The 17,716-nt window shown below is 40.2% G+C and overlaps 1 protein-coding gene across 1 annotated transcript in view; it reads left to right on the top strand.

Moving 5' to 3' along the window:
- The window catches only part of LOC133141161 (calcium-binding protein 7), a 33,010-nt gene extending 15,587 nt beyond the window's left edge, over nucleotides 1-17,423 (top strand). Inside the window, exons 2-5 of the mRNA XM_061261589.1 lie at nucleotides 10,708-10,851; nucleotides 12,782-12,894; nucleotides 14,772-14,922; nucleotides 17,296-17,423. Coding sequence (XP_061117573.1) covers nucleotides 10,708-10,851; nucleotides 12,782-12,894; nucleotides 14,772-14,922; nucleotides 17,296-17,423 — 536 coding nt within the window. The remainder of the gene's footprint in view (nucleotides 1-10,707; nucleotides 10,852-12,781; nucleotides 12,895-14,771; nucleotides 14,923-17,295) is intronic.
- The last annotated feature ends 293 nt before the right edge of the window (nucleotides 17,424-17,716 follow it).

Below are 17,716 nucleotides of genomic sequence, written 5' to 3'. Positions count from 1 at the left end.
TCTGGACTAAAGGACTGAAAAACACAGAGGCATGTGTTACCAGTGAGTCACAACCTGGACACGCCCAGCAAAGCCAGACACACTGATCACTGTGACTTACTCAAAACCTCATGGAGTATAAAAGGTTGTCTCTGTAGGCAACCCATGGGATAATAGTAGCAATTTCCACAAAACACAAGCTCCTCTTAGTTAATGCACATTTGTATACTCCAGAGCCTTGTTAAAGCGTGGTCAGTATGATATTAAAATCTTCTGGGTGCCGGAAGAGTCTCGTTTCCCTGGGAAGATGGATTATCGCTGCCAGTGAGGTTTAAAAATAGTCTACAGTGTTACACACAGAAGTGGTGTTTAAGATGCATCGACTTTTGAGTCTACTACAAAAAGCATCAGTCTGCTGCGATAACAAACCCCTGCCAGATTTTCCGACCTGGCACAGAGGGAAGCTCTTGGATTTGAATTCAGTGAGGATGGCTACTCCCTTGAACACCGAGCTGTGGCCAACTGAAACAGCAGCCTCTTCCACATTAACAGTCCAAATGGTGTCCACGGAAACCTTGGCAGCTAATTTACCAAGAAATGAAAAAATAATGATAAAAGAAAAATAATTCACAGAAAGCTTATCGTAACATTTGATGGTTATGGTACACCCCCCCTCCCCCTCAATCCTGCACACACAAACTCTCTCACGCTTGCACGCACACACAAGCTCACTCACGCACGCATGCACACACTTTAAATCGTAGCAGGTGCCTCATTTTTGCGGAAAGGATTTCAATGAGCTCGACATAAAAAAAAGCTTAGGAAAACTGCTTGCCTACTATCAAACATTACTTAAAGACACATTGGCACCTAACAGCTTCACACAGGGTGATTCAATTCTATACCAAATTCACATATTCCTCCTCTATGTGCCCATGGGTGGGATCTGTTCCTACTTGCATTCGTCTAAAGGGCAGTGTTTGTATTTTATTGATTTAGCATCGCTTTAAAAACAGTTGAGTTGTGGGGTTAAACTAAAAACGGCTCTAAATTTGAACGTTTCATCCACTATCAAAGCCCAAGGGGACAGAAAAGCAACACATCTTTGAAGTCTGACTGCACCTTCTTCCTCTTCAAAGAGAATGCTGCAGTGAGAGGGGGGGGATTATGCTTCATGGTCGCTTAAACTCGAACTGGACGAGAAAAGTTCAAGCGGCTCCCAGAACAACAGGAAAAGAAGAGAAATGTACTTTAAATATAGATATTGGCAGCAAAACAACAGCAAACAATAGCACAGGCCAGAGATTGAGTTAGCATAAAGAGCTGTTTCAACCTCTGAAGCGAATGCATTTGGAGAGGAGTCAGTTTATATTCTGCTGCTAACATTTCAACTGGAAGCAACCAGGCAGATTCACGCAGAGCCTGCCTTCCACTACATCTTATAAAGCAGGCCTTAAATTAGCGGTCACTTTGTGTATTTGAATCAGAGCCTTGCGGTCAGACAGAGGGTGAAATAAAATCACATAGGCAGGATTAAACAAGCGCTTTTGAATCAAGAGATCAGGTCAGGTCTGTATCTTCTGACGGCTTCACCACGCTCATGTCTGAAAACACTTGTCCTGTCGTGAATTCCGCGGTGTTTTTCGTGACGTGATCAAACGCGGGGGGACAACCTGCTGATGATAATTGTTCAGAGGCAGAGCAGAAGGCCTTGGGGCTAACAACCCAGAGAGTCACGACAGCAGAAGAGCGTGCATCTATCCGTCCCTTCCTTTCCCCCCCAAAAATAGGGATGACTGAACAGAACAGGCTTTGATGGCTGGCAGAAGCTCCAGAGAACACATAGCAAAAGCAAAACATAGAGGTGCAACACAAATGCATATTTCCCCTGCTGTGTCTGCAACTGGATGAATCTGAAATCTGGACAAAATAAATCTGAAATGCATGTTAGCTTAGTTGTTAACATGCATTGTGACATACAAATGCATTGATTAACCATGAAATTGAATTTCCATTACTTAATGTACTTGTTAACTACTAACTCATGTATTATATTATACATTAGCAAAACTATTAACAAATACACTGGTTTCTTTCATTCCAATATTAATTGGCAGTAACTAATGTAGTACTAACATGAATTAATGGTGTACAAATACATAAACAAAGCTGTGAAGATCATTAGTTACTAGTTAACAACTACATTAGTAAATGTAACCTTATTGTAAAGTGTTACCAACAACTACTGTATACTGTAGTTAGATGTTCATACATTTTCCAACCACTGAAATAGACCTAGTGCTCAGTTTACCTACAAAGTAGATAGTATCTAGTATCCATCAAGCCTGGTCTTGAAAACCCCATGAGTTTCTGCCTCTACTATATGACCCGGCAAGCTACTCCACACAGTGACCACTCTCTGTGACTACCCTTTATGACTGCAGATGAATGAGTGTGCAACAATGGGATAATTTATGTATGTCATATTGTGTGACCCAAATTCTGCTGACATCACAAATCTCTTGATGGGAAAGCAATAATCCAAGTGATTCACTCTGTTTGTGTGGAACTCAATAACCCTTGGTAAAGAAAACAAACTCTGTTCATAGTGCCATAATCCTCTCTTCTGCACTTCAAAAACAGGTGCAGAATTGTAGCACTGAATGGACCACTAAACTAGAGACTGGTTTGGTGGTACAAGCAACCTTAACTATGCTGTAGATTGTGCAGCCGGTGTTTTTCTTACCCTGCAAGGTCATCTTTCAAAAGCTGTTACCTTCTCGTGATGAATTTTCTGTTTTTTCATTTGAAAATATAATCCTTTGTCTGCTGCATAATGTATGCTAATACAAAACATAACTTGAATTAGATTTACACATTGATACTGCATTTTGATGATGTGACATATTTTTCTACTCTTTGTTCAAAGTTTATTCAGGGAAAAAAAACATCCAGGGATATCTCATGAAATATGTAATAATGCCACACAAATGCTAAAAAGCAGAAGAACAACAAAACTGCAAACAGCGGTGACAAATGTGACAGGAACAAAACAATATTTGCATCTAGCAAAAAGTCAAGGAAAGGCTATGATATCTATAGCATAGATACATTTACAATACCTTATATTTGAACACACAGAAAAAAAACAGCAACCAGCTTCAAAATGGAGTGTTGGGTGAAGCTGATAAAGAGTCCTACATAAGAGCTTTATAACTTCATAAGCACAACACAGCACAATCATAAGCACTACATAAGCATTCCTAAGTACTACATTACAATCACAATTGTTTATATCAATATCCTCATATAGGCATATGGCGTGTTCTGTCAATATTGATGACATACATTGTGTCATTTCACTTGATATATCATGGTAATGTCACTTGCATCAGTGTTGACATAACACACCATATTCCTATTTGCCCTTATTGACATAAGCACTTATGAATGCTTATGTAGTGCTTTTGAATGTACTATGGAGCACTTACATATAGCTCTTATGTAGGACCCTTCAAATAAATTGTTACCAAAATGTGAGTATGGTCAAACATATCCTGATTCATAAAACCGTCTTAACAAATCACAATCAACTAGAAATGGTTGTACATGCAGGAGCCCAGTATTCCACCTTGTGGGAGTTAATTGTGAGTGTTAACACCCACAATCAACTATAAAAGATTAATGTGGGAGGATATGCATATCCATATTCCATTGAGAATATGGATATGCATATGAATCAGCTTGTCATTCCAGTGAATTGTCAGGGAGAAAGGAGATGTCAGACCACAAAACAGAGAAGAGAAACTTCACGGAGTGTGAAATCGAGATGCACGCCATGCAGGTAGAGGCCAGCCGGGCAATGTAGCTTAGTGGAATTAGTTCTGGCATAACCAATAAAAGAACATTTGTGGAGTGGCAGCGTGTCACAGCAGCTGAACCATTTTGGAAATTTGAAAGAAGTGGTTGGGGATTAAAGTGGATGCAAAGATGTGTATTGCTCTGCACCAACAAAGTGCTAGGGCCCCTGGTACCGCCATGTTGTGCCTCCCTCCTCAGATTATATATCAGATTACACAACCATAGCCAGTAATTAATCAAAACCTTTGCCATTAATTGAGTCATGGCACTTATCAGCCTGTGATGAGACATTATTCAAAGTAGGATATATATTATTGTCTGATTACACAGACATTTACCTTGCATGTTAAAGTGGTGCAAGTTCACAAAGTAACAAACATGAAAGATATATCCATGACAGATACATCCACACAAAATTTATAGATATTAGGCCTACATCAACATAAAGTATGTACCTCCCAGATGAAACCCCTCACCGTTAAATTTATATCATATCGTTGGACCTTGCATTCAGCATTCAAATGGATTCTGGGATAAAGGAGGACTTGAATCTTATGCTTCCCTGGCATAAACTAAAACTCGTAATGAAGCACATGAGAGGTGTCATTGGCGATATTGTCATTTTTGGACAGTCTGGATGCTTAAATATGCACCAAAAAGACAGAAACTACTAAGGCCAAGATGTTCCTCGGATAAGATTAGAAGCCTGTGCACTTTGAACTGACTGAGATGGATCTGTAGAAAATTCATCTGTAATTTTGCCAATTCACACAGACTCCAAAATGAGCATGGCTCATAGTTTGTGTGAATGTGGGTATGTTTTGACGTCAACTCTATCTTATAAATCCCAAATCCATGGGGACGTTGTACGTCATTGTACGTCATTGAGCATAGCTCTGGATAATGCCTTTAATGTAATGTAATGTAATGCAAGTGGTGTACACATCTTTTTTGTATGCACACACCATTTATAAACATTGTTTTTTATCATATGGGCACCAGAGAAAGCTTTACAAAAATACTGCCTAGATTCACTCAATACGTGTCTTTCATCGTTTACAGTAATAAGTGCGGCTTTTCCACACAGTCTGGCAGTTTAATTTTTGTGATAAGGGCTTCCGTGATTTCACTTGACAACCCAAAACAAAAAATGAACAGCTGCATTTATTTTAAAGACAAAATTATATATGTTGACTGAATACAAGCTTAATTCATGATAAATATCAACTCAACATTTCTTCAAAAAACTTGAAGCTTGAAGGACAAAATGTAATAAACAGTGTCAGCATTTGGAGGCTGTTGAAAAGAGTTTTCTTATCCATGGGGAAAAAATAGATGGATATTCTTTTTCCTACAAATGAGCATGACCTTGTTTCTAGCCAAGAAAAAAACACATGTAAGTGCAATGCTAATGGCGTCTGTTTTTCCCCATATCTTCTGTTCAGTATTTCATAGGTAAGGATTATTTTTTTCACGTGTGTGATTACACCCATTACCAATCAGCTGCACTTTATATAGGAATAGGACTCCACTCAGCATTAGCTCAGCATACACTCTGAAGAAGACACGGTGTATTGAAACATTGGTTTTTCCAATAAATTGCTTGGGAGCATAATCGAGTGAGTGATTATCTCTAAGGATTGTTCTCTGTTAGTCAGCACCTTGTGACATTTTTGGCTGTGCGTTCCCTCTCCTTATACCATATCTGAGAGACACAGCATCCTGGATGGTTCAAATAAGCTGACTAGCCTTCTCTCTGCCACTTTCCCGTCCTCCCTCTCCTCTCTCTATCTCTCTCTCTCCCTCATATTTCAGAGCATACGATTGTGACTGAATGCATGTTTTAGGGGCACATTAGAAAAATTTACATTTGAATTTTATCACATGATACTAAGGTACAGTTTCAGAGCTACAAACTTACCACGATTGACCAAATTCTCTGCCGTACTGTTGGCATAGAAGTATCAGCTAACAAGGATCTCAAATAGCAAAACCCAGTCCAGTCCAGTAAGTCCTTAATTGAAAAAACGCCAAATAATGCAATGTCATATTAATGCATATTCACACTGTGTGTGCAGTACTGAAACAAAACAATGATGAGATGAGGTGCAGACTGTGATGATCTGCTTAGCTGGAATTGGCACTTATTTGTTCTTATAAGAGACAACATCAACAGACCCCAAAAACAAATTCCACAAATCAACCTTTGGTTGGCTTTTTATACATAAAATAACGCTGCAACAACACCCAAGTGACCCAAAAACAGCTGAACAGCCAAATGCCCAATTGCCTTTGCTCTCCTAAAATGGGAGTACAAAAAGAGGTGTAATTCCGACACTGATCACCCGATATATAAATACCCTGAAAGTAAAGCTGACGCTCTGCATTTTAACTTCACATTCATTATTGTATTTAAAATCACTATCAGACTTACTCCTCTGTTGGTGTCCAAGGTAACACATTATTTGAATGGAAATAATTGCGTATTGAGCTAGCATCTTATCATTTGTCATGATTACCGATAAGTTTGTCACCATGAATTACCTGATACAGCAGCTGATTAAAAAAACAAAAGGCTTGATTATCCAAATTGATATAATGAGCCATTTCAGTATAGTAGATTAAAGGTCTTCAACATTCATGTAAATAATTAACATGAAAATCTATAGATATTGACGGACTAGAAAAACGTATGCTTGACACGTGCATTTGAAAGATAGTCAACATTTAGCGTATGAAACAGCGCCACTCAGCAGCAGCAAGCAGCTTCTAAATTTGAGCAGTTTGGACAGCAGGTGGAGGCTGAAGCAATATTGTTATATAGAGAGGATCCCAGCTGGCCACAAAATAAATGTATCTGGAGGCTTTCAATAACTCAGGCTTTACCAGCAGTGAGCCATCAGGCCCTGAGTGTCAGGATGCATCATCTACTATAGCGAGCTTGGCTTCCGAATTGTTAGCCTGTCTGACCATATAAATGGGGTGCCACGTTCTACCCCAGCATTGGAGGTTACGGGTCCCCTCCCTAATTCAGAGCCACAGCTGCAGTCTGTCTCCATCTCTTCTGCCCATTCACTCTGCTCCAGCCTTTCAGCTTTCTGTCTGAACACCACCACAGCCCCGGCCCAATGGAACAGACTGTCATTATAAGACATCGTTCATTTTAACTGGTGCAAGACACCACACTGGAATCAAGCAACGCTTGTCCTTTACTTGTATTGTTTTCTTGTTTTCGAGTGAGATTTGACAAAGTGCTTCCGTATTCACCACATAACACGTGGTGAGATCAGAAATGATAAAATATCATGCGGTAGTACTTTTAAAAAATACCAGGAACTATGGGGTGGAGCTAACAGCCCTGCACATCACTAATAGGTCAACCGCAAACTTCCTGTGAATCTATCTTTTGCCAAAAAAAAAAAAAAAAGGCTGGCAATTGTATGTCATAGATATTTACCTATAACACTAGTTATGCATTTTTATATTTTTGTGCTTACTTGCATACCACTTGCCATCTGCACCCATATTTTTGTTACATTTTGTGACTAATACCTACCAAATCAGCCAAACAACTTGTCTACTCTTTTTAATCATTATGTCAGTCCGATGCTGTTTTGGCTGGTGGACTATTACAAGAACGGGCAGGTACAGATATTTATTCGTAGCTAGCTACTGTTAACACTTTTGGTCATAAGGTCAAAAATAGCCACTGATTGCAGGAAATAAAATTAAAGCATATCTTTAACTTATATAAAATCCTTGATTTTAGTGTTTGTAATTACATATCACTGCATAGTACCTTCTGGAAGTCCTGCTAAATTGGTCGTCATGAAACACCACTTACTGCTGTGACACAATGGATGCAGTTCTTGGCCACTTCCTCCTACTTTGCGTAATCTTCACAGTTCTCGAGATGCAGTGGGAGAGCAAACACAAGCGTGCTCCAGGACCTGTTTTAGTACCTGTGTGGATAATTCCTGCCTGTTTTTAGTTCCTACAACCTGATGAAAAAGGGGCTAAGATTTCAAGCCTACATCACTCACCCACCTATCCCATCACAATGAGCTATATTCTGTGCATATCATTGTCAATAGAATTTGAAAATAAATGAAGTATTAAAAATGACTGAGCAATTGTAATAACGAACTGAGCAATGGATAAAATAATGAAGGCAATTATGTAAAATCCACTGGGATTGGTATGCTAATCTCCCTGTATTATGCAGACTGCTTAGCCGCTGGATGATTATATCTCATTCCTCATCCTTTTCTTTCCTCAGCTTCCTTTTCCTCTACTCATTTTCTTTTGGAGCAGAGGGATTTTTTTCTTAAACATAACTTTAACATAAAAAACCTACATAATCATCTTCCGTGGGTTCCTTTGCCCTGTCTATTGTTGTGTATAATAAAACACAATTTACCTCAGGTCCTGCTGGAAATGTGTTTGTGGTGTTCTGTTCGTCTGCTGCATGATATTTCAAGGGCTGTTGCCAGGAGAGAATATAAACACATTCTGAGAGGTTGAGAACGTTTAAATGACTCGGCTGGGTTTCCAAGCCCAGCCTTTGGCTTCAAGACCATCATTCAAGTATGCTCGATGGACTTCCCCTCATAACAAGCTCCTATCAATCCCAGCATCTGGTCTGAAGGCCATCATACGAGGGTGCTCGATGGACTTCCCCTCACAAGGAGCTCCGAGCTGCTGCGTATCAGCATGCGCAGCATCCAGATTATAAAAAGGCATTTCATATTTACATTGAAAATGCGTGCAGTTTAAACGCACCCAGGGTGACTCTAGGAGAGAAATAAAACCGAGGGGCAATGAGCACGCTACGCTGAGAGCATTTATATTTAAAAAGAAAACCTCTTACTGAGTGTGTATATGTCTGTGTATGTGTGTGTATGTGTGGGGTTTACAGTACATAAATACATGTTTTATTCTCATACTTATGGGGTCTTTTCACCTCACGCATCCCTCAGACTAAATACAGTATACTGGGATTCATGTTTAGCTTAACAATGCAATGCTTTTCATAGTGTTATGATAAATGTTTGTCTCTAAGCATTTTTTACTTTCTCATTTACCATTCGAAAGCACATTTCACATCAAACTTAGAAACAAAGACAAAACCCATTAGTATTATCCATGGATAAGGGACAGAAAGAAATACTGGTCTCCCTTCAATTGTGCTGTTAATGTCTCAATTAGCAAAGCAGGAATGTAAAGTGGCTCTACAGTCAAAAATGCTATTATGATGCAAAGTGTGCGGAAAACGTGAATAAAAGTGTACTTACATAAACGCGAACGCAGGCTCGTTAATGTGCTACAAAGTCCCAAGTGGCTTTACAGTGCATTACTGCTCTTTCAGCACTTGAAAAGTGGTCAATTCATTTCTGATATCGTGATACACTGTTCTGAGTAATTGCTCTTGTGGAGAATGGTGGCATTCAGCCTAACTGGGCTTCGTAGCAGGTTTTCACCTTTTTAGCGTAGCGTTTCATAGGCTTTAATACAACCCTGCAGGCGGCACCAACTTCGGAACATTTGCGTTCGTTTCAAGAGCGGTAACACGCGAGATACATTTGTAGTGACACTTCTCTTTGCATTTGCTTATTTGGAGGTTGATGGTTTTAAATATCAGACACTTATGTACACCAACGGATACTGGTGAAGTTTTCAGTTAAGTGTTTCGTTCAATGGTACAGTTGAAGTGCCCCAACCTTCAAAATGAAAGTGAAACCCTCTAATTACAAGCCCGGCTTTCAAAACATGTTCCGATGATACCATCACATTATTACCCAATGATATTGGCTACAACTGAAGCTGTGCCGCCATGTGCCAAGACGGGTATTTGGCTGTGTTATTTTGTAAAAGCCTTATAGAGGATGTGGGTGGAGGGTTTTAAGATTACGGCAGATTTATGATTTTACTGCAGTTTAGAGATGCTAACAAATAACCATGGGTATAAACTGCTGTTTTCCTAAGCTCCGTTTGTAATGGCGTAAACAAACTGAATAGAGACTATGTCCCTGAAAGAGAGGCATATGATTAGAGATTTATCGTTGGATGATGGTGGCTGCTATGCTACATACGTTATGATTAGGCATTTGACATTATCACTTGACAAGTGGAAAATTGTAGAAGAGTGGATCATTATCTTCAACGCATACTAATGAAATGGTGCAGTCAGCCAGGAGAAAGAAGCTTTTAAAAGAGAGATGCCCCCGGTCAGAGTTGATGAATTTATACACAACACTAGCCACTGAAGTTGGTTTGGCAAAAAATGCATTATCTAACTGTACCACAATTATTCTAAGGCACCCCAAGGCTGTTGACAGTAGTTCATCTTATGAGTTTTTGAATATATATATATATATTTTTTAATCAAAGTTGCAATTGCTATGTTGCCTGGAAAGAGTCAACAAGCTATAGATAACAAACCCAAACTGTTGCACTTATAAACTTGAAATTCATGCTCCTAAAAAGGTTCAGTGTAAGTAAAGTGAGTAAAGTGTACTGATAAAAGTGAATTATTGTGAACCTTAAGAACACAAACATATGGAAAACCACACCCTGCTGAAAATTCCAGCTAACACCACCTGGGATTCTAAGCTGGTTTAAGCTTGTTTTCGACCTTGCTAGCTGGTCATTGCTGGTCTGTGGCTGGCCAAACGTGATCTCTACCTGGTAAAAGCTGATTAAGCTGGTCAAGTAAGCTGGTGGTCAACTGGTAGCCCAGCTGAAACCAGCTTGACCAGCTCAGGCTGGTTTCATCTGGCATTTTCAGTAGGGCAGTCATATATTTTTCCCTGCGTGCTTGTGCACGTTTCACCACCCTGTGTCTTTAAATGTAGCTCTCTTCTGCAGAGATCCGTGAGGCCTTCAAAGTGTTTGACCGCGATGGGAACGGCTTCATCTCGAAACAGGAGCTGGGCATGGCCATGCGCTCCCTGGGCTACATGCCCAATGAGGTGGAGCTGGAGGTCATCATTCAGAGACTGGACATGGACGGTGAGCCAGCAGCAATAACCACGCTAACCCTGGAGCTAGCTGTTAGCGGAGGTCACACTTGATAAACTCTGTCTAGATTACACATATACAGTATGTATGTGCAGACATATACCGCACCACAATGTTGGAAATGGTTTTAGGAGTATTGATATACTGATGCAGAACTAATAGTAACACTAGTTAGTCGAGATATGATATTTAGCATGTGATTGCTGACTCCCTAATGTTAATGTGGAAACCACAGTGAATTATGAATTGTTCACCCGTGCTATCCCTCAGATGGGTTCCACATACATCACCTTCACTTACAGACTGATCTGAAAAAACTTGTGATTGGCTGTGTTGGTCACACCCATAGCTTATAATTGGATGAGGAGTCTCGCTGCTCCCAAAGTAATTATCATAATTTAGGTTTTTATCTGACGTTTTTATCCAAAGCAACTTACAGTTGATTAGACTAAGCAGGGCACAATCCCCCCTGGACCAGTGTGGGGTTAAGGGCCTTGCTCAAGGGACCGGCAGCCATGTGGATATTATCATGGCTACACTGGTGCTTCCTGTCATTAGCATAGCCACTGTGCTATAGGCTGCCTGCCATTCCTTCCTATTTGCCAACCAGGGTAGTGTTTTTTACCATTTGCCGTACAGTGAGCTGTGAACAACAGCAAAGAGAACAGAAGCTATTCAGACTTTATTTATTTATTCATTCATTTCTTTCTTTCTTGGTGGGAGCCTCCATGGATTCCCAGGTCAGCCCTGAGAGAGTGGCTGAAGTAGTCTGAGCATGCTACACTTTCCCTGGGGTTCGCTGCAAATTACCTGCTGATTTTTAAATAAAAATTCATTATTTTCTTTGTATTCATATGAACTCATAATTAATGGAGGAACTACTGATACATTTTAAGGGAGCAGGGCTAATTTGTAGTCTACATTTGTCTAAACAGATTATGACCATGAAGCCTTTATGGACTACAAAGTATATACCCATTTCTGACAATATCTCAATAACACATGCTGTAGATACAGTAATTTTATTCATAAACAGCTGGCAATAATGTTAAAATCATTAATATGTCAACAGAAGATATGACAAATAGACAATAACTGGTTTGTCTTTGGCTTGTGTTTATTTTATTATTTGTGCTGGCCCGGTATATAGGGCTATTGGATTGTTATTATACTGTTATAGTGGTAAATATTAAATGTGTTTCATTATGTCAGCTGAAGAAAGCATTGATGTCAATTAGCTTATGGGGACTTTGCACAGATACCAGATATACACTCACTGAACACTAGACCTGTACACCAGCCTGTTAATGCAAATATTTAATCAGACAATCATGTGGCAGCAACTAAAGGCATGCCAGCATGCAGACATGGTCAAGAGGTTCAGCTGTGTTTCAGACTGAAATGTCAGAATGGGGAAGAAATGTGACCTAAGTAACACGTTTACCGTGGAATGATGGTTGGTGCCGGACAGGGTGGATTGAGTGTCTAATAAATACCTAATAAAGTGCTCACTGAGTGTATTTCTCCATGTACTTTATGTAGCATAGCCTACTAGACCCTTTGGATATTGAAGACCAGTACTTATACAGTGCTGGATACTCTACTGTCACCCTCAAGCAGACAAGCCTATGGGCTGAATGGCCTCTGCTCATCATCAAACTTCATTATTGCCATATAAACAGCAGGAACTATGAAGCTCAACATGAGTGATAAAATACAGTATTATACAGTTTGTACTGGCTGAAAAATGTTATACATTTCACGCTTCAACCATGCATGCCTTTAAATCTGAGTACATTGGATTCAATAGGTCAGTGAAACTATAAGGGCTGACCTTTTTCTTACTGCCTGTGGTTGTTTTGAGAAACGCATTTTTTTCAGCAACAGAAGCCTGATAACACCATATCCCTATTTTGTGTAGGTGATGGTCAAGTCGATTTTGAGGAATTTGTTACTCTCCTCGGACCAAAATTGACCGCGGCTGGAATGCCTGACAAATTCAACGGAACAGACTTTGACTCCGTGTTCTGGAAGGTAATCTTCACCGCTGCCCTCCTAACACAGCTGGCCACTATGTTTGTGATAGGTACTAGGGACCCATTTAATTCACTGCAGCCATAAGCTGTCAATCACTGAGCGTCTAGAACCAACAACAACTCTTTGCTTCTGAGGGTAATATATTTATATATATTTTTATTCTAAGAAAATAAAACCAAAACAATGGTTAGTTTACATCAGTGAGACAATGAAAGGACATGTTATATCAGCCCTTTAATTGGTTTATGCAGCTTCACTGGACAATAATGACTTAGTAACCTCTCTCTTTCATTTTATCTGTGTTAATTAGGGCTCTCTGTAGATTTTGTTTTGTTAAGAGACTATTTCACTTCCTGGGGCATTATTATGGTGTTTTATGATAATATACCAGACATCCTGATTAAAAATGACCATGAAACACATTCAAACATAAATTACTACCAAGGTATGAGAGAATCCTTTCTAATTACTAATATTTCTTAATGAGTTTCTGATGAAGTCCTTGAAGCCACATGAATCCAATGTTTATTTGTATCAATGAGCTTTTGTCCTGGAAAAGGGGAAGGTCAATTTCACTGGATTTCAGCAGTGAAAGTTCATTTCAGGTCAGGACACTTTACATTACATGGTGCATATGGAACAGCACACATATCCGCACAAAATGGCCGCCCACTTATGCCCAGAACAGGCCCAGTCCCTAAACTCTGCCTTTAAACCATTATATAGAACCATAACTAAATTGAAAAAGGTAGAACTGAATGCTGTGCAAGCTTGGCCGTAGATCTTCTCCTCTCCACCCTGATAGTGTGATTATTTTTTTTTACAGCAAACTTGACTTCCTTACATTTTAAAAAACATTATTTTGAGAAACATTTCGGCATTAGCATTTCATTTTATGCTACAATGAACAAGGAAGCTGCAATGCTATTACGTTTATGTTGTCTGGTTTTGTTTATTATCAGTTTTGTTTTTGTGACATTTATTTTTCAATATCCAGTGTATTCTGCAAAAAGAGGCAACAGGCATGATAACAAATAAATATGACGAAAATGCATGATCTTATTCATTATACACTAGGCAAAGCACCAGGCACTCATTTAGCACATTGTTATTCAGATCACTGCCTACTTCTGTTCAAAATGTACTATTACCAATAGGACGAGCCCCCCTCACGGGTAGACTGAGTGCTGTGTTAAAATTGAGAGCTTCGGGAGAGACTGCAGTGAAAAAGGAAAATGCGATGGAAGACAGCGCTGCTGTGTGTGTCAGTGGCACATCTTTCACAATCAATCTTTACCACTCCTTAAGTGTGAAGCAATTAACTCCCTGAGCCCCTCACACAAACCAATTAATCCTCACAACATCTGCTAATGCACTGAACAATACATTTGAAAAGTGCCGAGGCACTCCAGACACAAACATATGCCAATACATTTAAACTGGTTTGCTTAACAATAAATTATCTTGGTTGTCTTCAGATGTATTCCAATGAGAGAAAACCAACAATGATTGGCATATTTGTACAGTATATTTTCATTATTCAATACATGTATCAATACAAATATATCTTTTTTAATGTCAGAAATAGGTAAGTGTTTTGTCTTGGTATCACTGGCATGTGTGATTAAATGGAGAAAATGTAAATTGGAATAGCTGTCCACTGTTACAAAAATTACAAATAAAGGATGGTTGTGCATTGCCTGGGGGGGGGGGGGTGGGGGGCGGGGCGGGGGTTACACAAGCCTCTCTACAAGCGCTACATGTACATGGCATTACTCCCAGGAAGCAGCATGACTGGTGTTGTTTCCCATGCAGATAAGAGGAAGTGTGAAACATAATGGAGGCTCTTCTCCTCCCACCCTGTGTTCCTGCAGTGCGATATGCAGAAACTGACTGTGGAGGAGCTGAAGAGGCTCCTGTACGACACGTTCTGCGATCACCTGTCCATGAAAGACATCGAGAACATCATCATGACGGAGGAAAACCACATCGAGAACCCAGAGGAGTGTCAGGTGGATATCGACAGTAAGGGCCTGCAGTTTAACCTGGCTTTTCATAATTCCTCCATTTTTTATTCATCTCACTATTGTTAAAACACAGAACTGGCAAATTATTGGTGCACTATTCAAAATTCAACAGAAATAAATGGAATTACAGCAGAAAAGTTAAAAACCTGGAATTGGTTTTAAGTGTTTTTTGAGGGAAAAAATCCTAAACCGAATAAATACTGCACCACATAAAGTTTTATCTCCTAGCAGCAGCTTTCAAAAGCTGTTATCTTTCTGAGTAAAACTTTTTTTGTGTACAACCATTGGTCACAAACAATGAATACCTTTGCCCGAGTGAAAATACAATAAACCTTTATTGATAGTTTTTTTTCTCCATCACAGTATTTGATCTTCATTTTATCAGGCGAATGTGGTTTGGAAGAAAATAGGGATTGGGCAGAGAAAGACATTCCTATGCTATGAGGTGTTCCCGAGAGAGAATTACTGAAAAAAAATCTATACATCATGGTATTTCAATTTACAGCATTCCCTGTCAGTCTGCCCTACAGCTCAATATTCTTGCTAGCACCAGCGAGCATTATGACTTACCAAAGTGAAAATGGCTACATGCACTCACTGAGCACTTACTTTATGACACCTACTTCTTCATGCGATTATCTAATCAGCCAATTGTGGGGCAGCAGTGAAATGCATACAATCATGTAGATACAGGTCAGGAGCTTCAGTTAATGTTCATATCAACCATCAGAATAGGGAAACATTTTTTATCTTAGTGACTTTGACCATGTTGGTGGCAGACAGGGTGGTTTGAGTATCTCAGAAACTGCTGATCTCCTGGGATTTTCACATACAACAGTCTCTAGAGTTTGCAAAGAATGGTGTAGACAGAAATGGCTTGATAATGAGAGACGTCAGACATAATTTTTGGCCAGACTGGTCAAAGCTCATAGGAAGGTGAAAGTAACACAAAATTAACAAATTAGTGTGACAGTGGTATGCAGAAGAGCATCTCTGAACACACAGCGCATCATAACTTCAAGTGGATAGGCTACAGCAGTAGAAGTCTAAAAAATAAGTCTAATAAATACCTAATAAAGTGCTCGGTGAGTGCATATACTGTACATTTCTATATAAAGGCAGGAGCCATTAGTAATACTCAAGTGTATTGTTATCTGGTTTTAATTTTAAAATTAGCTGATGGAGCCACACTGACCTCCACACTGAACTGAAAACATTATACATGGAGCCTCAACGGGTGCCCATTCTGCCCTGGGCTGCATGAGGAGACATAGCTCTCATAACCACCTTTAACACAGGAACACTGAGATTTCAAGGGATTTACTTTAAGAATTTTAGCATCTGAAAAAACCTTTTAGCTAACATGAAACCAGCAACATGACCAATGAAGGGTTATTGGGGGGTGTTGGAGCCTATCCCAGGAGCCATTGGGTGAGAGGCAGGAATACACCCTGGACATCACAGGCTCCGCAGGGTTAAACTCAAACAGGGTTAAACTCATTACCTTCTTGTTTGAGGCGACAGAGTTCATTTGAAGTGAAAAATTCTATCAAACATGATTTTGCACAGAGCATTTTAATGTCGCTCATTTTTTTTACATTTTGCAAAGAAGGCTCCTTGAATTGTTTTTCAAAGTTCAGAATGAAAGCTAAATTGTGAAAAACTGTTTTTTCTCTGTCTGCTTGTGCATTTGCATATGACATACACACCGGTTGCTGGAGTGCATTTTTACAATTTATTTGAAGAGTTTCGAAAATGTGGTTTTAGCAACTGTGAATAACTGCAAAATGACTCACTAACGGGATCTGCATGTACATATTTTCACTGTCCAACATAAGAAATATTACAATATGTTATAGGAAAAGTCCTGCTGCTGTGTGTGATACCCTCTATATTAAGCCTGGTCCTGTGCTGGACTGCCCAAGGTGCTTTGGGTTTTTGCTCCATTCCAGCTGGATTGCGTAGTTTCCATAGATTATTTAGAGTCTGAGGCTGAATATTCAAAGACTGTGAAATGAGTACCTGCGGTGGATTGTCACTGGCTTTCATTAATAGAAAATCTGCTCAATCATTCATCCAATCACGTAGTCTGGGGCTTTCCATGGAGCAAAACCCAATAACATTCATGACACCCCAGGACCAAAGTTATTAATCTCTGCTTGTAGAGTTCCCATTGGGTAGGGCAAAGGAACAGATCTAAGGAGTTCAACTCTTTCACCTCTACCCTCTCTCTCTCTCTCTCCTTCCCTCTCTGTCCTTCACTCTTTCTCTCTCCTTTTCTCTCACCCTATCTCCCCCCCTCTCTCTCTCTCTATCTCTCTCTCACTATCCATCTCCCTCTCTGTCTCTCTCTCTCCCTCGTTCTCTTCAGCCAGTCCCACGCAGCAGGTCAAGCAGACGTGCGTGAGGAAGAGTCTGATATGCGCCTTCGCCATCGCCTTCATCATCAGCGTGATGCTCATCGCAGCCAACCAGGTCCTACGCAGTGGCATGAAGTAGGAGGGCCCTCCAGTGGCCCCGCCTCCAATGCAACCAGAGAGACTGGCAAGGGCCAATCCCCTCTTCCCCAACCCCCCTCCACTCCACCACTGCCCCCGCCCCCTTTCGTTCTACCCAATCAGTGACTGAGCAGACTGGCCACCCCATGGCGATGAGAGGAGGGACAGCCCAGTAGCACTGTCATCCTCCCCTCACTCTTTCGCCCAATCAGGCGAGGGGGGCGGGACGCATGAACCCTGGCGGAGGCCTTTGAACTCGATGCATGACGTGCATGGATTTACAGTCATCTCCTC

This window comes from Conger conger, chromosome 11 (assembly GCF_963514075.1).
Source record: "Conger conger chromosome 11, fConCon1.1, whole genome shotgun sequence".
NCBI lineage: Eukaryota > Metazoa > Chordata > Actinopteri > Anguilliformes > Congridae > Conger > Conger conger.
Note: the sequence above shows the minus strand (reverse complement) of the source record. Positions and strands in the feature narration are given on the sequence as shown.